General features: G+C 38.7%; 1 protein-coding gene across 4 annotated transcripts in view; it reads left to right on the forward strand.

Annotated features, from left to right (window-relative positions):
• Window positions 1-23,322, forward strand: part of LOC122530944 (histone-lysine N-methyltransferase 2D-like) — a 95,730-nt gene that overhangs the window by 46,460 nt on the left and 25,948 nt on the right. For all 4 annotated transcript variants that reach the window (XR_006307148.1, XM_043658379.1, XM_043658380.1 and 1 more), the window contains exons 2-3: window positions 10,292-10,573; window positions 19,574-19,688. Coding sequence is in view for 3 of the 4 variants with exons in the window: in XM_043658379.1 (XP_043514314.1) it covers window positions 10,292-10,573; window positions 19,574-19,688 (397 nt within the window). In the remaining variant the exon portion in view is untranslated. The remainder of the gene's footprint in view (window positions 1-10,291; window positions 10,574-19,573; window positions 19,689-23,322) is intronic.

Below are 23,322 nucleotides of genomic sequence, written 5' to 3' on the forward strand. Positions count from 1 at the left end.
TGTATCAAGTGCCTTCCTCACGAACCCTTCAAAATTTTGCATCGAGTTTCTCTCTCTTAAAGTGATCTTTAAACTCGTTCTTGGTTTCACGTGATTATATCTAAATTACAAACACATTATTCTATTTCATCTTTTTTTTTTTTTTTTGGTATCGGACTTCCTCAGTTTTACTAGATGTTCATCTGCTTCAGAAATTTTCTAAAAATTTCCGAGTGTTTCTCACCCTCCCTCTCAAAATATTTCTTAACTAGATAAAAACTTCTATTCTAAACTAAAACAACTTCCACAAAATCGACAAGATGACTCTTCGTCGCTTCTCGCAGAAACTTGTATAAATTTAGAACGAGTGTATTTTTGTAGAACTTTAAAATGATGTACGTACAGAATACGTAATTACCTTACGATTGCACTAATAAACATCTTTACGTCTCTCCCTCTCTTCGTTCAACAGCGTTCAACCTTCTCTTTGTAGCGCGTTATCACTCTCCAGAGCTCTCAATGTCCTTTCTTTCAAAAAAAAAAATGGTCCTCAAACCCCCCCTCCCCCCTCCCCCCCTAGGAACGACACGGAATTCCGAAGCACGTCGAGGCACAATCGAACTCGCCAAGCCGGAATTCACCGGGCAATCTCCGTCTGCAAAAATTAATTACACCCGATGAGATCAGATTCAGAAGGCAGCCGCGTGTCCTCTGGTTCGAACGTAATTCTCCGTTGCACGGCCGTTGGAGCTGGACGCCGGGCTAACCGGACCGGACGCCGCCGGAAAGCGGTGCGGAGAGGAGAGACGGAGGTGGGGAGACACAGCGGAGACGAACAGAGGGATCTCCTAATCGGTATGAGAGTTTCCACCAACCGACTCTCAATTCGTTGCCGAAGCAATTCAACGATGGAGCCCGCGGGGGTGGAAACGGACCTAACGCACCGTGGAGGAACGAGGCGAGACAGCGGTGGATGGCGAGGGTTAGAGGAGGAAAGATGGAGGGACTCGAGCGAAGGACTCGAAGACAATGCAATTATTCGCAATTACCGCGTCCGTCCGCGGTTCGCGGAATTATCCCATTCTGTTTCCATTACCGGGTACCGTCATTCCTGCCTATCCAATCCTCTTCCCTTCTTCCCTTTCTCTCTCTCTCTCTCTCTCTCTCTCTCTCTCTGTCTCTGCACGTAAATTTGTGTACAAGGGCGCGCGTCGATGTAAGATGGCGCGTCGCATTCTCGAAGCGTCGAAGGAACGACGAAATTCGAGATGGAACGCGAACGCGGATATGTAATTCTCCGGCGTTAGGAGATGCTTCGATGGTTTTCTAGAAGCAGAGTGATTCGTGTGGATGGTTTTATTTTATTTTATTGATGGTGTGAAGGAATTCATTCTTCGGCAAAGAATTACGAATTCAATTCGATGAATTTTTACACAAGAAGCGAAGTGCAATTTTGTGCATTTTTGGCACAAAATTTTTTAATACGACAAGATCAAAATGAGAAATTGAGAAATTTGGATCTTTTTTTCTTAAGTTTTTCGTGATTTATGCGGTCTTCTTCTTCTAAAAAGTTTAAGATTTAATTTTAAGTATGAGGAGTAGCTCGCGCGACGAAATTCTTTCTCTGTGTATACACTCTCTCTCTCTCTCTATATATATATATATAAACCGAATCACGCTGATAGCAAGTCGGTGAAAACGAAGGGAAGCGAAGGGATTCGATTACAAAGCCTTCGAAATCTTTTTCCTTTCTTTCTCTCACTCTCTCGTGGTTGGCGCGACTCGGCTCGTTAAAGATTAACATCGTCGGCCTGAAATCGCGTTCGTGGTTCCAAGAGTCGGAACAGGGACCACCTAATGTAACAAAGGAAATCCGGGCGACGAGGGATGAAACCTAATTACGCGATTCTCTCTCTCTTTCTCTCTCTCTCTTTTTAGAACGAGCGTTATCCTACGGTTCGGTTTTTCGCGACCACCGACATGACTTGTTCTACATTTATCATTTATTTAGTAAATGTCCATCTTCTTATGCATATTTCGAATATTTATAATTATTGAAATATCTGCTTGGTCTTGTATAAAATATGGTAATTTATCTAGATCATCAGAAGAATAGTTAATTCTACGATTATATGAGAGAACATGCGGCAAAGAAAATGATAAATTTATGATCGTACATTGACTGGTTGTGAATGACAAATATGAAACAAAAAGAAACATTTTATTTCGTTTTGTGAAACATGCAGCAAAGGTTTTTAGACGCTGTTAAAAATTGTTACAAGCAGATGCTAAATTTAAAATTGTGTATTGCCTGAATTAAACGTAAAACAGGAAGAAAAATTTCATTTTTTGTTGCGCGAAATTAGCGAGGGGGGTTAAGAAAACATTCGCGTTTAATCACAGAATCCATCACAAGTTACCAAAATTTCACCAACGTCAAAAGCAAAGCTCCTCGACTTTTTATCCCGTTTTACGACCACCACCTTCGTCAGCCGCCCTCCAGAGCGGAGCTTTCATGAAAATTTCACCAGCAGGCCACGAGAGAAGCCACGATCAACGTTAAACTTGCCTCAGCAACCAATGAGCTAGTCACTTTGCCAGACTTCGTGCTACTGTTTTGATTATATGCTTGACTGTTGAAAATAGCTGGTGGCTAGTAAGCATTAAAATTACTCCGCAATGCACGAAGCACAATAATAACAATAAGTTTCTTTTTTCCCCCCGTAAAAATAGATAGAAAAGATGGAACGATGTTGCTTTCTGTGTAGCCTTGTTACGGGAGAAAATCGGTTTTAAAAATTCATAGAGAATCGGTGCGTTTGAACGAAGATGGAAATCTGGCTCCCATATATTAAAGAAAGAATTTTTTGTGTGATTTTTCGTATGATTTGTATATTTAACGAACAAATAGATTTAAAAATTCCAAGTCGTTTGATGGTAATATATTTGTATTTCAAAAAGAAATGAAATGAAATATTCGAGAAAAAAGAAAAAATAGAAAAAGATGAAAGGAAGATAAAGCAGGAGCTAAGGGAGAGAGCTAGAGAATGAGAGTTTCTAAACTGCTAGTGTCTAGCGAGTGGTAGAATGCGGAGAGAACTAGACAGAGGAATAAACGGGCAATAGAAGTTATGCCAGCATTGTTCTAATTTAATCATACGTGGCAGAAACAGCCAAGATAGTGGTCCAATCCTGTAACAACCCTCGCGAGCAATCTACTCTATCTCTGAGATTCTTCTCTATTCTCCTCTCCTTACTTTGAAGACCTTTACTTTGTGTTATCATCTCTCTCGTCATTCTTACTTTCATAATCGTAAAACTTACTTTTACCTTACTTTTTTCCCTCCGATCTTGTATCTTTTTACTGTTCATTTGTTTAATTCGTAGTTCACGGTGAAGAAAGTTCAAAATTTATATTTGTCTGCATGAAAAATAAGTAATCTTCTGTGATCGATTCTGGAATGTACATTATTCTGTTGAACATTTTATACGGATCCATTCTCCTTTTAAATTTTCTCCTCCCCGTCACTTCATATCTAAATATATCACAGTTAAAATAAATGTATATCACAGCTGTTATTTTAGTAAATTAAATAATTATATAATATTTATAATGATAATAAACAATTTAAAATCCATCGCCTCGACGAAACATTAAATCTTGACTATAGAAAACAATAGTCCGTGACTCGCTTCATATACCAAAGATAAATTAGCAGACACGCGAAATGTCGTATCGTATCTCATCGAGTAACGTAAGTAGATCGCAAGGATTCTCGCAAGGCGGCTAAATGAAACGTATTTTTTACCCGAAATCAGAGAATAATTTCACCAAAGAACTCAGAACGAATTGCTTCTACAATCACGCCCTCTCCCACCCCCGTTTCCACCCCTCTCATTTACCAAACAGTACAACGCTTACAACGGAGGAATCTTCATCCCCCGGCATTCATCCTGCCTCACGGTCGCCATTTCTTCTTCGCGCTCTCGGTCTCCAATTACCTCTTCTCGTTCCTCTCGCCTCGCTTCCTTTGTCTCGTCGTTTTTCCCTCCCCCGCAAGACGACGTCTTCGACGTGTATGCATTTCTTCCTCTTTGTCTCTCACCCCGCCTCTTTACGGTCGTATAAATTTTCTCGATAGCTTCTCTCGTTCTTCGGGTTTCCCCGTTAATTCCACCGCGATCTACCTTCGTTTCCGGTGTGTGTGTGTGTGTGTGTGTGTGTGTGTGTGTGTGTGTGTGTGTGTGTGTGTGTTTGTGTGTGTCTCAACGACACGACGTTCACGCAGCCGTGGTCATCGAGGTTCTTTCCTGTTCCACGAGGAGAGAGTCCGTGGTCCGGAAACGCCCCTGCATTTTGCACTTTAACAAACAGCAAGTTGACGCTTTCCTAGAAGCGTTTTTCTTTTTCTTTTCGTCGATTCTTCTTTCTACGAACGATTACACGTGGCGAAGTGATGGTTGATGATTTATGGCACGTGGATCCAGCGATGATTGATGTGGTACGCGAATTTTGCGAGAATTCGTTTGTGAATTTTGTTCTATCGAGCGAACGGACAGAAGGGGTTTTTCTTTTTTAGAAAGAGAGAGAGAGAGAGAAAGAAATTTAATTCTTTTCATAGAAAGTTCAATTTCTTTTTTGATAGCGTAAAATATTGAATTTTCTTTCCATTGTCAGGATTTCCAGCATTTTTAATTGTCAAATGGCGAGGAATGTGGATATTTGAAAGAAATTCTTTTCACGGGAAACACAAGCGAGAAAATATTTTTTAATAACTCTCCGCGCGAGTATTTTATAATCTTGCACAATTGAACTCGGTCGTAAATCACGTCTCCGGTAATGTAAATTTAAGAGAATATCATAGAGTCGAAGAGATCCGAACCAGGTATTAGAAATGTTAAATCACGGGCGCAGAGCTGCGAGATTTAAAGTAGGTATTAGGAACTGGGGGCTCGCAGGAGAACCACCAGGTAAAAGGAAATTCAAATTAGGCATTAGAAATGTTAAACTGTAGAATTCTGGAATGGAAAGTTCAAGCATTCCTGTCAAATCGAATGAATTTTTCTTGATTACCGAATTCTCGGATTTTTCTCAGATTTTTCTCGAATTTCACTCGTCCATCGGTCACGCGGGAAATATAAAATACAAACTCGAATATATATTTTAAATTTTAGCGATGAATTCTAACGATACCATTTAAAGAACCTATCATAATTAAGAGATGATACCAGAAGAACAAACAAATGTGACATGAATGTGTATTAACATCGATATGATCATACACAGCTTCGCCGTCTATAAATTGTTAAATAATCTCGCAGCTGAATCGCGCGACGTGAATCTTAAATTAAAAAAGACAAATGGAGGTGATCGATTTCAAGAGCGAAAGCAGCAAAGTAAGAAAAGGAGAAAAGAGAGCTGCGCGAGGATTGTCTCGAAAGCTATCCAGCCGCCGGATCGATACTTGACAGGTCGTTTTTATCGCGGCGACTTCTCGAACGACGAACGAAAGAAGAGCCGGGCGGAGGATATAATCGGCCGAGCTGCGCGCGAGTTAAACGGATTTTATCGGGCGCGCCATTTGCCGCGGTCGAGTCTTAAATTAAACTCGCTCTGTACTCCGCGATGCATCAACGGTACAAACGAGCCGCGATTATCGCCGATCGACCGGATTACCGTATTTGATGGGGCAAAAGGAGGAAGGTAATCGGACGGAATGCTTTCGGCGCGCGAGATCACCCGGGGGGAATCAAAATGCCAGGGAAATAATAATGAACGTCAGGGCGGTGAAACGGCTATCTTCCTCTCCCCAGTAATGAACACGACGTTAGCTTGTAATCACGTTTCAATTAATTCGTGAATGTTTTCTTTATTAGCGAGCATTGATCTTCCGCGAAAAACGAGGGATTTGAAACTTCAATGCTGAACTATTCTCACGAAATACGGAGAATTTCTAACTTGTTTAAAATTTCTGAATTTATTGGAAACAGTTTGCGACTCGCTTGGAAGATTTGAGAAAAGTTCGTTTGAATATTTTTTAATTTTCTAACTCGAAATTCGATTAATGTTAAAAGCTTTGCTTTATGCAGTTTAGAAGAAATTTCAAAGATTTAATTCTTTGAAATTAATAGAATCGACGTGTCAACTGAGTTACTTAATAGAAAGTAACGGCACTGTGATTAAAAATTTCGAAAGTAAAATTCACAATTGGATCAAACCGAGTCACGTTAAAATTTCGTAATTCGAAACTTGCTGTTAGAGATCTATCTGACAATTTGATTTATAATTTAAATTATAATTTAATATATATAATTATATATATATATATAATATATAATAATTTATAATTTATAATTTAAAATATAATTATAATTTAAATTTATAATTTAAAAATCGTTTGAAAGATTTAATTCTTCGAAATTAATAGAACGGAGGTATCAACTAAATTATTTAATAAAGAGTAACAGCACAGTATACTGAAGTTTCAATCGTAGGAAGGGAAACTTAAAAATTTCGAAAGTAAAATTGGATCAAACCGGGCCAGAATTTATAATTCGATACCTGCTGTTAGAGGTGTATTGTTATTTAAAGTAATAGTCGTCTTTGATTCCTAATTTCCAGTGAAACTTCACTTTTAATAACAAGCGAGCGAATTATGGACGCTCGTTTGAACTGCTTGTCGCTTGGCTCTATACGCCGCTTTTAATAAAAATTCGGCGAGTCACAAACTCCGCAGGTGGATATTGCTATTCTTTAACGAAGGAAGTTTTAAATGAGTCGAACGTCGAATCGACTTCAAAGGTCCGTATACTTTGGCGAGTTCAAACGTTACGAAGTTCCAAGTTCTAATTCGCGCAGAGTTCGTTAGTTTGCCAAGTTCTGGGCGAGTCCTTTAACGGATCCTAACTTGTTCACTTTGACGTACCAATTTGTTGTAATCGCAACGCTAACCACCGTGTCTAGACCAACGTTTCCGTTTCCCATCCAAGATCTTCTTTCTACAATGTCCTAAAATTGTCTTTTCCTCTCGAAATTATGTCTATATCATGTTGGAAGGAGGATGGAAATACACGTAGCGTGTAAAACAATCTCAACAGCAAATAAGATCAAGTATTTAAATTTTAAATGTGAAATACGATATACTAGGATTAATTAAGTTTCGAGAACTATATCCAACACGTTCAGGAATGTGTCTTCTGTTCATGAAATATGTATGAACAGATTTGTGCAAGTTGGTAACGCGCGATAATCTTCTTTCGTTAACATCAGTAACAATCATTTACTCTGAGATAATATTTCACAGTTATCAAATGAGAACTTTCGTCAGACTCGAGGAGAGCTTGCTCCAGAATAAGAAACGACCGGGAAAACAATTTCCTATCGGAATAATTGCGAATGAGCAAAATAAAAGAGACAAATGGCAAATTTGTCTGAAAACAATCCCAATAAAATACTCTTATTTCCTCATTTCTAACATCTATCTTTTCACTGAGAATTTACGAGATGGTATTTATTTAAAAAATGAAATGAAATACCACAGTTTCTCGAAATTGTACCATTTCCATTTTTAGAATAAGAACGGAACGCGAGGTTGCTTCGACATTCGTAACATGGAACCGCACGTGCATCCTACGTGGAACGCATCACGGTCACAGGTTGCACGCTCCAGGGAGGGTTTTCGCGCCAGCAAAGGGTTTCGAGGAGTTTTCTTTCGGGTCACATCTCGCCTTCGAGTGGCTCGCCGTCGTGAATATCAGCGGAGCTTAACGATCGCGCGCGAACCTCGTTCTTTTGTCGCTTAAGAGAACGTACTTCCGGCGAGTGGCTGCCGGTGGCGACGGCTGCGAGCGAAGAGAAAACTGTCAGAAGCCCTGGCCTCTTCGCGATCGGATGGTTAATTAATCGAGCCAACGGTGATCGCCTAGTTATGGCGCTGATTCCCTCTGAAGGGGGTTAATGGAGAAGATTCTTTCCCTCTCTCGTTACGATGACACTTTCGTGCGTTTGAATCTTCCTCGCTCGTGAAGTATCGTCGCGAAATGTTCGATTTTTATTTTTATATTTCATGTTAAGCGATTCACTCCTTCGTTTGGAAGCTTCTTTCTTTTTACGTCGAGAAGTTTGATTGGATATTTAATGACACCTATGACATTCACTTTTTTCTTTTTGAATAAATTAGAAATTATTATTGGTCAAAGTTTTGTTTGTCTTACAAAGACTTTGGCGAGACAAGAAATTTACATCTTCATTAACTCAAGCCAATATCAAAGTTCGAGAACTGTCAGTGTGTAAAATTGACAAAGATACTTCTAAAAATGTGTTGTTACAAGGATATAATCACCGGGAAGTGGTTTTCAGAAACTCTGACGTATATTATCATGAATCTGTAATATTTAAATACGACTATTGCACTTTCCCGGTCCATCATTCTTCATCTTTCGCGACAAATGCTTGTCCGTTATCGATGAATTTCCATCGAACGAGCCACTCGATTCCCTAATACGTCCAGTGTCCCTTCGAGAAAACTCGAACAATACTTCACCGTGAACAGCACGCTGTGCTCTGAAATCGCACGGACTCGATGCTCTACGATTTATCGTAGCATCGAAATCGTCGTTGGAATACCGATGAGCTTGCGGACGTCCCTGCACACCGAAGGGATCCGCACCAACAGAATTCTCGAAAATCCTCGTCTAACCATCCCGTCCATACAAATACGTTCTTTGACCTGGCTCCCTCCCCGAGTTTAAAACCAGTTACTCGCATTAAAAACGTTTCATAAATTCTCTATAAATCTCTCGTTGTTCAGTCTCCGAGGTTCTTTCGTAAATTTATTTAATAAAATTAAAATTTATTTAATAGAATATTATGTAATTTTATTCAAATAAAATTGAAGGAATTTAATCGAAATTTACGTATCTAACTCTGTTACTTGTCGCGTCTGAAAAAAAAATTAGTAGTTCCTCGTTCGTTCAGAACATACTGACACTTGATTCGAGTAATTAACGCTTGACTTCGTCGCTTTTCGCAAGAGGCGATACTGTTCTGCATTTTCACTTCGACGCGCAAGATCGATCATTTCAAATTCGTTGAGCTAACTCGACGGTTAATAAAACCGAGCGTCCACTTTCAGAATCAATCAGCGTTGATAAGAGCCGCAGACGTGGCGAGAATTAACGCGACCAAGAATTATAGTGAAATTAAATGAAGATTGATTCTCGTTTGATCGCGATTCTTTTAACGTCGTAATTCTGGTGGTTCGGTGAGATTTGTTCGAATGAAGTGAGAAAGTATTCGCGTGAAGATATTTATTATACTTGCCAAAGTTTCTATGAAAAATATAAATGTTCATTTTTATCGTAATTTAATTATTATTTTGTATTAAGCATTAGATAGCAATAAAGCTTAATTAAGAACCAACTATTCAGGATTAGATGTATTATGATCGCATTGTACAATGCGTCTGATCAATGACGAATCATTCTACTTGGAACTACTTTCGTATATAGTAGAATTACTCTATATTTATTCCTCGTAGAGTCTTTATTGAATTTTTTTAAATATTGATTAAGTATAATCTATTCTATTTGAACACTGGCCAAGTCTGATCACGTACGATTCTTTTCTACTAACAAAGAAACCTCTGCACAGTCGACTTTGAACATTTGAACTTGAGCTTGAACTTGAACTCGAATTTGAACTTTAAAGAGAGAATATCTCCTCAAATGCTAATTTTACGTTCGATTATACACTCGTGATTGAAATCGCTATCGTCAAACACCTCACTGTAGCGACATAAGAATCCATTGAAATAGCAAGCGAGAGAAAAAAACTGCGAGGCTTTGGCCACGATTGTTAGGGACGATAACAATATTGAATATTTAATTTCATGGTAATCGCATCTTCAAAAGTGCTCTAGGTGTTTCAAAGCGATGGGGAGAAAGGATCTCTTGAATCGTAAGAAGTTTCCATTAATTGTCACAAGAGTAGGTGCGAAAAGAATGCTTCATTCCCCCGTTTCGAATTCCGTTAGTCAAAGAATCGCGTTTGAACCGTGGAATTAAACAAAAGTCTCTCGCTTTGCATCTGAAGGATCGCGAACTTCAGCCGAGGCCGGCAACAATGCGACAAAGCAGTATTGCAGTTCATAGAGAATGAAATAAATTGAAACGAATTTTAGCATATCGCGTAATAACAATTTACGAACGACGAAGTTTCAAACTGCGCTGCTATCGAAAATTTGATAATCTCTCTTTCGATCACTTTCAGCGGGAAATTAATCGTTCGAATCGTTTGATCGTCTTGTTTCAGCAACAACAGCAGCAAGCGCAACAGCAAGCTCAGCAACAGCAGCAACAGCAGCCGCAACAACAGCATCAGCAGCAACAGCCGCAGGCTAATTCGCCAGGGGGCGGCACAATGGGGAAAAGTAGCCCATCGCCGGGGAATTCGGCGTCCCCTGGCACCGTGACGGCGTCCAACAAGTCGCAGACCGAGCCAAAACCGGTCGAGTGCAATTTGTGCCATCGGAAATTCAAAAATATACCGGCACTCAATGGCCACATGAGACTCCACGGCGGTTACTTCAAGAAGGTAAGCCAGTTACGCTTTTCGAGTAGTTTCTCTCCGTGTGTGGCAAGAATATTTCGAAGGGAAGGAAATTCTTGTATTCTCACACGATCGACATGTTATTAGAAATTATTGTCATTAAAATTTTCTTGACTTTTTATTCTTTATTCGTTCGTTCGTATTTGGTTTATTCGCTCAAGTCGTCGATTCTTTGTTATTTTATTATGTTATTTTATTGTGTCATTATTATTTTATTTTATTTTTGGTAACTCACAATTAAACGCAAGAGCAAGTTCAGAATTGATATATAGATTCACGTAACTTGAATTGTCTGTCTAACGAAAAATTGTTTTCAATGTGGTTTACTTGGAATTTAATATTCTTCTTTCGATTTATGATGTAAAAAATAAAGATGAACTTGGAAATGTCGAGACTCCTCAACACAAAAAATTGATAGACGCGATTATTTGCCTCCCTTAAAACCATACATTTGTAACTTTTTTGTTAAACAATTTTAGACACAATTTAAAAGTTATTTCAAGTGTGTCATGCGAATCATCCTGTATAATAGCTAGAGATAATCTTACGATATTAATAATTGAGTTATTCCCATGAGCTTTTAATTATTAGATTTTTATATAAACTCGTATCTTTATAAATACGAAACGATTTATAACGAATATCATACTTCAGTAACTATTTTATCTGTTAAGTGCATACTTAATGCACACTTTTCAACATATATTAAAAAAATGCGTGCACAGATTAATAAATAAAAAAATACATCGGTCTCTCGTAGCAATAGTTAATGCTACAAAAATTTATGAACTTATCTGGCTTATGATACTCGCTCGCGAAAGTTGCAAGAATCATTCGCTCGCGGTAAAGAAAGAAAAAAATTCGCGATATTTCGTCGCGCGAAGCAAGAACGACCGCGCGAGAGATAAAGTCATTGTGAGAGGAGAGATAGTCGTTAATTCTAGTCTCGCGTTTGTTCCGCTTGCTTCATCAATTCTCCTCGAGACGGTCTCGAGATGAAAATTATACGGAATCCGGCAGCTTTGCTTACCTCTTCCGCGAACCGCGTTTCATCCCGCGGGGGCTGAATTGAATTTTCAAGAAGAATTTCATGAAGTTTACCAAAGGCCACGGCAACCGGCAAGGTTCAAGCGACATTACCATATGAATTCGCAATCCCAGAAACTCGCACGGAGAGCTTCGTGTAATCAGTTGGTGATTTCATGAAAATCTCGCCGACCGAAACGCAATCAACCGGCGATTTCATGGAAATCCCTACTGGTTACGTTTCCACGGCTTTGGCCATTTCTTCGCGATACCTGAGACAACGATCAGGAAAGAAAAGGTTGAAGCTCTTTCGATGAAACGTAGAGTCTTCCTGTCGAATATTGATTAATTCATTAATGATAATGTAAATACTCGTCTAAATTTCATAAAATAATAAAGTCTAATGAAAGACATATCGATGGCAAAGTATTATTTCAAGCAAGTTCTTGGAATTTTGTTTATGTAGCCTCAATATTTGAAAGGAGAATTTGATATTAACTAAAAACTGATTAACAAGAATTGTTATTTTCAATAGAATTTGAAGTATTATTTGACAATTAATTGTGATTTCTTCAAACAGTTTCTATTAATTTTGCCAGTTGTATTAAGACTCCATAGACTTCTAGAGAAGTGTATTTTTACTATTTATTCATCATTTGAATCCAGTAATTTAAAGTAATGGAACATGTTGGATTTGAAGTAAAAGAACGTATATAAGTTAAATAAATTTATTCATCTGTACATCTGCTATTCTTTTCATATTTTCCAAGTACAACCTAGTATTTGTAATAGGCTTGAAATGTTTACAAAAAATTATTATAGCGATCGATATAGTAATTAATATTTAAATACTATCTTTAAATTTTACGCAGCACGAATGAATTTCAGAAATTTTAATTAAATATTAAATAATTGAAATAATATATCAAATTATTTATCAAATGACACATTATGCTTAAAAATTATTCATCAAAGAACGAAATTAAAACTTACGCGTGAAAATATTTTACACTTAAATGGTAAACGAACTGCTTTCGGTGTGTTTCGTTTTTTTTAATCCGTTGCCGTGTGAATTTCACGATATTATCGTTCCATCGAGAACGAGGCGAGCGTTTTCACGTTGAATCTCGCCTCTATCTGGATGGCAAGGAAAAACTTCAGAGGAATCTCTTTCAGCGTATCTCTATAAACGACACGCCGTTCGTTAAGACATTTTTAATCAGCGAGAAAAGAGGCGACCGGGACTGAATCAGAGAAGTGGAAGAGAGAAGGTGGGAGAATCGCTGATCTTTCTATTCCGACGACTGCAACAGCCTGCCTCTTCCTTGACCTTATTAAGAGTTTTCTCTGTTCCGGATTCTCTGCTCCGGCGCGGCGAGAAGAAAGAGAGAGAAAAGAGAAAGAAAAGTATGAAATCGAGCAAACCTCTCGAGGAGAGATTCTATCCTCGATATCTTCTCCTCTTCCTCCGCGACGATTATCGCTCGCAGGCGCACGAAACGAAAAAAAAAAAAAGAAGGAAAGACAATCTCGTACGATGTAAATACGTGATTTTCTTGGAGGATTTTGTGGAAAAATTGATAAATTCAGGAGAGTAAATCTTTTAAAACTGACCGATAAATTAAGACGGAGTATGCAAAAATTGCCACTTACTGTTGGTTCTTGTTTTTCGAAAATTCTTTTAACTTGCACAAACATTCGATATTCCAAGAACGAAAGTCACTGACTATCAACAGACGATTCAAACAAAAAAAAAAAGAAAATTCACAGAACCTTGCTTCTCCCGAAGGTTCTTCCAACTATGGCTGTAATCAATTTACAAACAATCGCCAATCTACGTCACCTGTCCAACACCCGTGTCCAAGAACATCTCCAGGCAATGCTCGCGTGGCAACCCCATTAACGGAGGACAAAGTGCACGCGAACAAATGTATTCGAATACACTCGCGCCTCTGTTCCTCTGCCGTGAACCATGAACGTTCACCCCGTGTCCCTGAACGTGCTACGGTGCACATCCTCTGGCGCTTGATCGTGAACACCACGAGCGCCACGACGAACATAAAGGCCATCCCGTTGGTCTGGTCGCCAACATGAATATGAATGTATGTATGTACACACAGATCAAAATGAATGGATCCGGACGTTGGTGCATGAACGGAAGGCTGGACGCGAAGCCTCGGATACGCTGCGATGCTCGTGCGATTCGATGTACACACACACACACACACACATACACGTATGCACGTTATAAATACACGTGCACACAGAGGGAGAGTGGCGAGAGTGGCGAGTTGAAAACTCCGGGCGCAGCTTGAAACGAGAGCACAGAGTCCCGTTGAAAACGGTAACCGGTTCAGATTCAATCTACATAATGGAGAAAGCTTGAGACAATGTTTGCACAGCCCTCTCCGAACGTGGCCGACTCCCAATCTTTCCGTCTCCAGCAGCCACCGTCCAACCAAAGAGCTTGTTAATGGATTCATTTGGACTCGATCATCACCTTATCTCCTCTCTCGTCTCTCGATTCCACTCTCGCTCCACTGCGTTTCTCGCACGCAGTCCTCCCTCGTTTCCTAACTTTCCACGGATTCTCTTTTTTTCTTTCTTTTTTTTTCTTTTCTTAGATTTTTATTGCCGGAGTAGCAGGTGTAAGTGTTCTCTAGTGGAAGAGAAGGTAGGGGAAAGAAATATTATCGAAGACAGACGTGTGAATTTTTTTTTTTTTTTTTTTGGTAAATTCTGCGCACATATGATTTACTTGGTAATTGTAATTCAATTGCAATGATAAATCAGTTGGAAAATCATTTACGTGGAACGAGTGAATAATTTTGAGAAATACTTGATACGAAAATTCTTAAATCTCTTCGGTTATTCTACCGTTCACCGAAGATGAAAACTCAGGGAACGTCTGTTCGCGGATTATTAAACGAAGGGGAATATACAAGATCCAATAACTAACTTTCCTCCAGTTTCTCGCTAGTTTGTCCCCCCGTAAGACAATCGAGCAAATTCCATTTATTCGAGGATTAACTGTGCAGAAATGCTGCGTCTCCGTGCGCGCAGGCGAACGAGCGAAAAATGTGGTTTTCAACCACGTTGGTTGGAAAACCAGGCCGCCGCGGCACTTTTGTATTACTTAAAAGTCCCCGTGAATCCCTTAATCCCCGTTCGTCGTGCAACGTCCGCTCGACAAAACCGTAAACCGTTCCGGGGTCCGGCGATTTCTACGCGCGGCCGCACGGATGCCAACCTAACCGACATATTCCCAGCGAAACGCGCCAATGAGAAAACATACAACCGCGTCCGTACTTTCCATTGCTCCTCTCCTTTGGGAATGAAGAGGAGAATACTCTAATCCGGCTGTATCCGGATGAAAAACCATCGAGGCTGCTTAATAATTTTATCGATGGTGGTCGTTGTCTTGCTTCGTTCGATTCGATGGAAAGCCGCATCGATCGTGGAATGTGAGAATCCTTCCGGGAGTTTAGCAGCGAAGTTGAATGTACTCTGGTTAAAGGAAGCATTTGGACACCGAAATGAAATACTTGTTGGTGCGCGTTCTAAATGTTTGTTGATGCTTTTTCGAGCAGAATTAATTGATAGATTTTTATTCGCAGAAGAGTCTTCGAGAAGTGAAACAGAACAGAGTGGAATTCTTTGTGACTATTTTTGCTAACATTAATGCAAGGCATAAATTGAAGAATATAAGAATAAAATCTAGGGGGAAACTCTACAGTATCTTAAACAATTAGATAACGTTGTCCAAAACACTAAATATTCCAATTTTCATCGTATAATTGCTAAGTGCTTTTCCGAAAGCATATTTTATATCTTACACGTATTATAATATTAAATCAACTCTGCCATTCTTGTCACATTGTATCTCTTCAGACATCTTTCCTTCTTTATTTCCGTATAAACGTGTGGAGTGTGCAAGGTATTAAAATCGAATATTTAAAAGCTAACTGTATTCTAACAACATTGTATTGTAACATCCATTTCCTAAAAGAGCAACAGAGATTAATACTTCCTATTGTCTCAGTTTCACACTTTTCCAACCTCGTACATAATATATTATATATTATTCCACGAACACACACGTATACTCATTTATATATATATGTATATACACGTGTATATCACCTGCCACGAAATTGAACTCTGTCTTTGACGTGGCGTACCGCGCTCGCTTCATGAATATTGATCGGCTGCCGTTAATGCGCGGAATTGATTGCGGAACGTTCGCTGGCTCCGACTCATCAATTCGATCCGTGTCGATTCCAGCCCCGAACGCGAGTTCTCTTGTGTACCGTAATGTACACACGTCTGACTCTTTTTTTGCACTCCCTTTTTCCCCTCTTTCCTCTCTCTTTTTTCTTTTTTCTTTTTTTCTTTTTTTTTTTTTTTGCTCCTCTTTTTCCCCCGTGTCCCTGCAGTTCGAACAAGGGGTGCTTCGTTGCGTCGATCTGTAAGTGAGTTCGAGGGACTCTCTTTTTTTCCCTCTCTCTCTCTCTCTTTCTCTCTCTCTTTCCTTTTAGTACTCTGTTTCCTTGCTCGCATTTTTTTTGTTCCTCCTTTTTTTTTTATTTATTCACTCTTGCCCGATACAGTTCGTATCCGTCGATTGTTTTTGCTAAATAAAGAACTCGCCAGCCGTGATCATGTCACTTTGGAATTTTTTCAACACGTTCGAACGACGTTCTAGTTTCCTTTCTTTTTCTACGATATTTAGGATTGTAAAATATGAATGCTCGGTGAAAATTAACGCTGAATCCTTAAAAGTGTGAATGAACGGAATTTAATTCCCCGCAAAAAAAAAGCATGAAAAATTCGCGAGAAGAATGAATAACGCGAGGGACGAACGTACGTATAAATATTAATTTCACTTTTTGTTCAATATTTGATTCCTTTTTTTCCCCCTTTTCATTATAAATTGTTAGTTACTATCGAGCGCGCAATGAGGATTATTTTAATATGCGGACAGCGTATTTTCACTGATGTTTAATTAAAAAAGCGGTCGAACGATAAAAGAATTTCAATATGAATAGTATCGGGACGCCAGTTAATGGATTCGATGGGATTTTTGGTTTAATAATGAAAGAACAGTTGCACAGAGATCGAAGCACCGAGGAATTTCACGAATTTTTCTTGAATTACACACTGTTTCAACTGTATCGAATCTGCAGTGGAGGATAGAAAGAAATAAAGAGAAAGGGAAGAAAAGAAAAGAAGGAAAGAAGAAATATCATTATTTTCCGCTCTAACGAAGAGAGAACGAACGATCGTTATCCATCTTTCGTAATCACTTCACCTTTAACTCGGGCTTTAAATTGTCCCCGATTTCCATTAGTAACTGTAACAATTATTCCTAATTTATCTCGTAAACTCTTTCGATTCCCCCGCAGGAAAGTTAAACGTGGCAATTAATTAACAGTGGAAACGGCTGCGTGATATTACGTACGTTGACACGTGAATCTAGAATAAAATAAAATAAAATTAATCCCAAAAGAACGACAACAGGCTCAAAACGGTACGTACTCGGTAACCAAAATTCAACTCTTCAGCTCGAATTACACGTCATAATCGAATTACAGCTGATATAAAAGCATCGCCGTCGTCATCTGTGACAAAATAGTCTCGCAATAACGGGATAACGATAACGAGCACAGTTCCTTTTAATCAAACCGAAACCCATATCCATTAATCACGAGTACACTCGCAACGCTCTGATCACGCCGACGCGCGCGCGCGCGCGCGCGTGTGTGTGTGTATGTGTGTCCCGTGTTTCGTCAACAAATCTTAACTAACCAAACGCATCTCGAAAGCCACACGTCAAACACTCCCCCCACGCGGCCCATAATCCTCGGCCCCCGTCTATCACCGATGCAACCGGTTAATCGGGAACGCATCCCCCGCCGACTGATACTTCGATCGGTTGGCAACCGGGCTCCGCAGATTAGTGGCCCCGATGAAACGAAGGGTTAATTGTGCCAGTCCTTTGGACGCCGAGGCGGCAATTAGCATACGTCCACGTCGGACGTGCATATATCTTCGTCCTGTTTCGCACGAGTCCCCGGCTACCCCTTTCGAGGAACCATACATCACCGTGATACGCACAGCGTCCACGTCGTCATCTTGATGAAACCTTAATGGCCGGGGGCAGGCAACGTACGAATGGACGGGGGATGGGGGAGGGACAAGGACACAGGGTGACCCTGGTAATCGCTGATCGTCATCGTGTTCCTCAATTTCCTATCCGCTACTTCGATATGTGGCACTGCGTTTCTCTCTCGCTTCTCGTGTGTCAAGCGTGTTGTTCTGGTACGATTGACGAGAGAGTTGTTTCACGTGGATAAATATCGGTTGTGTGGCCTAGTTCTCGCGAGAAGAGGGCGATCCTCGCGAGGCATGCTACGAGATCTCTTTCTCTATGAATCGATATTTAGATATTTTTCTTTTATTATTGGTACATGAATATTATTATATACCAATATAATAATAATAATATGTAATATAATCGACTTTGGATATTTTTTTTTTATTATTGGTACATGAACATTGTTATATATACCAATATAATAATAATATATAATATAATCGACTTTGGATATTTTTTTTTATTATTGATACATGAATATTATTATATACCAATATAATAATAATAATAATATATGATATAATCGACTTTGGATATTTTTTTTTATTATTGGTACAGGAATATTATAATAATATTCCTGTACCAATAATATAATCGACTTTGGATATTTTTTTTTTATTATTGGTACATGAATATTATTATATACCAATATAATAATAATAATATATAATATAATCGACTTTGGATATTTTTTTTATTATTGGTACATGTATAATAATAATATATAATATAATTGACTTTGGATATTTTTTTTTTATTATTGGTACAGGAATATTATTATATATACAAATATAATAATACCATAATCGACTTTGGGTATTTTTTTTTATTATTGGTACATGAATATTATATATATTAAATTATCAACGCACGAAAATCATTTTTAGATCAACTTTAATCTAACCGAACTTTAATCTACCAAATTGAATTATTGTACTTGATTAAATTACGCTATTCTAAACACAATCCCTGTTTCTAATTCTACCTCTTCCCACCAGTTCACCATTTGTCTAAAACAGGATTACATACGACGAAGAGACTACGTGGAGGCATAAAAACGTTCTTGAACAAAGGAAAAAGAGCCAATAATACGAACCGCTATTCGCCAGTTACTTCTTTCCCCTCATTTCCTCTTTTCCGTCCAGTCCTTCTTCATCTGTCATCTTTACCTTCCTCCTTCTCTTTTATAATCCTCCATGAAACGTCTGATCTCTTCAATCTCATTCCACGCTCATCCTACCCCCCTCTTCTCTCCTTTCTCCACCGTCCCTTTTTCATGTTACTTTTCCGGTGGATTTCCTCCCTTTCTTGATCCATTCTCTTTCTTTCTCTTTCTCCTGAAAGCGTCGTCTAACATTCTAATCGATTCGTTAGCAACGAGCTCTGTAAAATTAGATCCCGGCTGATTCGCGTACGATGAATTGGGTCAGGTAGAATTTTCACCTTCGATGGAAAAGGTAGATGGTTGAAATTAGTTGGCGGTGAAAAGTAATTGAAAAAGGGGATATCATTTGAGGTTGAATCTTCCTTGAGCCTTTGGCTTAGTTAGACATATTTTAAACTGAAAATGAAAGAGGGAATAGATTCAAAGAAATATCGAGCAGGGATTCTTTTTTATTGTAGATAACATATTGTAAGTATTACTGTGTTATAAATAATCCTATCGGACAGATCGTTTCGTACGAACGAATTTTGATAAAAATTGATATGTAGAAATGGTTGACAATTTAGAAGATATAAATTTGTGGTGACTATAAATTTTATTTCGAACTTAATGACAAGATTATTTTCAATAATTTCAGGATGCTGAGAACAAGAAAAGCGAGAAGAAAGAGGTGGTCGGGCCGCCTTTACAAACCGCGTCTGTCAGCGTGAGGGCGCTTATCGAGGAGAAGATTATACAGAAAAGAACGACTGGTAAGTTGTACTGTGAACTTTTAAATTTCTCTCGAATTACAAACCAATCGATCACGAATGAATCGATGTTCCTCGATAATTTGACCCGGTGTCGTAAAATATGTTTTACGCAACTATACCAATTATTCATGATGTATGGCCAACAACGAATAATTTCCTTGAAATTCAGTATATTTGTGATTTGTGTATTAAATTTCACCGACAATTGATAATGTGATTGTGTAAAAAAATGTCCTGTTTAATTAATGGTCGTACTTTCGAGATAACAACAAGTCTGCCAACAAGTAGAAATTGAAAGGAAGAAGAGAAATTAATAATTCTATCAGACGTTCTATCGAATAATGGCATTAACATCGAACGACACGGAGATTCAAAGAGCCGACGTAGGAATACGATTTCGATGATTTATGTGGCCCCGGAACGTATCTCAACGTTGGGCCACGTCTATCTTTCTTCCTGCCCCGCGTATCACTCGCTTTATCACGGTCTGCCTTCTCCACAGATACATTTCCGCGAACTATAATCATAAGGAGCCGGGGCCCCGAGTTATATTAACTGTCGAGTTACGTTAACTTTCCCTTAGACACATTCACCAGTCTAACGTGACATCTGGTTACAGAGGATCTGTCGCTGAGCTGCTCTGTATACACCCGTGAATGCTTAAAACCGGAACTAGGGCAACTTGCACGAATGTGGAATTCATTCACGTAGCGTAACGATAGCGTAATTACCTGAAATTACGAGGGTACGTTTTAACATGAACGCGATAAAGATTCGAATGATTCGGAGAATCAAGGCAATGATAATTTCATTTATTATACAAAATCATGCAAGACTCAAAGTCTTGGGAGAAGTATTATATTTGTTGACAAAATTGTAGGAAAATGAAGTAATACAAATTTCCAAAGTGTTGATATATCAGCAATTTTGTTATAAAATATATAGCGAAATTAGAAATAATTATTATTATTATAGAAATACATAGCTATAAAAGGTATTCTAAATTAAATATAAATATAAAAATAAATTAAATTAAATTAATAAAATATAAATATAAATTAAATATATAGCTATAAAATATATTCTAGTATTATTATAATAATTATATAGTGGAAATATATAGCTATAAAAGATAGTATATGCATATATGTTGATTACGAAGATTAAATGTAGAACTTGATAAAAACGAAATCGCCAATACTTTTGGTAGTTAGTCTGCAATAAAAAGTTTTATTACCTACGATTAATACTAAATATTATAAATAAAGAATGTTCTGAGACTTTCGCGAGGCACTGTACATACTTATTGTTAGACTTAGAATTAAAGTCAAAGCTACACGAACTTTCGTGGTCCCAAACCCACTTTCGAAAATTATAATTTTTCACAGACCACTCGAAAATTAATTAACAGACGATTCAAAAATTAATTGGACACAGACTCGCGTGCAGAAATCTCGTCTAATTTTCATCTAAATCGATTTTGCATCGTTGCAAAATTTTCATTGCATGAAAGATAAACTCTACGCTTCGGAGAGAAGAAACGATGTAAAGAACAATGCAACAGGGTAGAATACGCGAGTCAGCAGCGGTTTCCGTGGCAAAATATTAATCCTATCAGAGCTTTGAGCGGAGCGACGCTGAGAACACAAAATTCGTGAGCGCGATTCCGATGATTCATACGGTCCGCCATGTATCTCAATCCAATCGTATCTGCTCCATCTCTCTCTCTCTCTCTCTCCCTCTCTCTTTTCGTTTCTCCTTTAACCCTTCCCTCTTCGTCTCTATATCCGTGTCTTTCGTATTTATAGTTGTACGCACGCCGCGTGTGTGTTTGTGTCCGTATATTACGTCCCCGTTCGTCTCTCTCTCTCTCTCTCTCTCTGTCTCTCGTGTGGATGCCGGTGTACATTTGCCAGAAGCTCGCGTGATATTCCAGCCAGCGCGAAATCGCACCGCCGCTCCTCCTCGCCGCTCTATGGACTGCCGAAGAATCGTGATTTACGAAGCGAGCACGCCAGAATATTTCTCGCATTGTCCACGTTCGAACGATAAATCAAGCCGCGCCGCGATGGCTCTGGGCGGCGCGGGGGCGAGCGGGTGCCGCGCTTTTGTAACAAAGTGCGCGTCGTTAGCGATTTATGCGCTATTTCGCCGTCCACCGGCTGCCAAGAGCAGCGGGAGACGAAACTATCGTTCCTTCCGCGACGAGTCTCTCTTCGTGGTACACGCTATCTCGCGCTATTGAAATTAGTTCACTTGTGGTGTTTGGAAAAACGAGCTAGTAGGATTTCACGACTGACAACGGACGAATTGTTCTGGTGATTATTGGGAGCGATGATTTAAGATTTAGAACCTGTTAGCTGCAAGAGACCAACTTCTGTACGTTAATAGTGACAAATTTAAATTTAGAATTTTTTTTCTAGCAAAGGTTTCGTTTACTAATAATCCATAGACGATAATGTATAGTGAAATTCAATAACGTTGATTGAGTGTACATTTTAATCTATTAATCAGAGAATCTCTAATTTCTCGGATATAATAATTTCATTTACAGATATATTTTATTTAGAGACATTACTCGTTGTATAGATCATTAGCAGGCTTAGCCTTTGCTAGAAAAGAAATTCCTAAACTCTAGGTAAGAAATTACACGAATCTGCAACAAATGTTGAATTTTATTAAAGCCGATACAATTTATCACGTGTACAATTAACAAATCAGCTACGTTTAAATATGCGCGATTCGTTTATTAAATTCGTTTATTAAAGTACGTTGTGAAGTTCCAAATTATATGTGCAAATGAAAACATACGTTCGTTGTGAAAACAAGATGAACAAGAAAACAAATCGTTCGACGAAAGTTTCGCGAACTCACGGTTGGCAGTTAGTTTTTCTGAAAATTCAGCCAGTCGAGCGATGGCGCAGGCCGCAAGATCGATCGATAAATAATTTGCTGGAATCGGTCATTCGACGCTGTTCACTTGCTGACGACGCATCGCCCGTCGTCGACGCATCGATGCAATTAGAGGATGGTTTCTGGTTGAGTTAGTTGTCGACGGCAAAACGGTTCGATATTTGGTCAGAGTCTCAAGAGGGACGACATTGAAGAGACATGACAACGCTTCGTTGGTACGCGAATTCGATTCACGATGATTTTCAAATCCGATTTGTGATCCTCGGCCTCGAAATGTTTCGAAAATTCATCGAAAGGAAAAGACGTCGATCTCTAGGGACTCAAACGCTTTTCTTGAACGTGTGGAGTTATGCTACAATATATGTTGACGAATAATTTCCATACAACGTAAAATTTTCACGTGTGTTTCAATATGAAAATTCTAGTTTTCTAGTTTTGTCAATTTTTATTTATTTAACGCGTGATGGCTTATAGTCTGATCGAACACTGATACATTCCACTTGTTTGTTAAAAAATAAAACTTAGAACTCTTAATTCAGCTAAACAATGTTATCCATATTATCCGTGAGAATTTATTCACATATTTCACATATTTCAATTGAATATCTCTAACGTTTATATCATTCTCAGTGCCTGACCATTTTCGAGCATATTCTACTGGTTCTTCCACTTGTCACTGAACGACGACAATCGAACGACGTTCGATTAAAATAATCGACAA

Source organism: Frieseomelitta varia, unplaced genomic scaffold (genome assembly GCF_011392965.1).
Source record: "Frieseomelitta varia isolate USP_RPSP 00005682 unplaced genomic scaffold, Fvar_1.2 scaffold_366, whole genome shotgun sequence".
NCBI classification, from domain to species: Eukaryota; Metazoa; Arthropoda; class Insecta; order Hymenoptera; family Apidae; genus Frieseomelitta; species Frieseomelitta varia.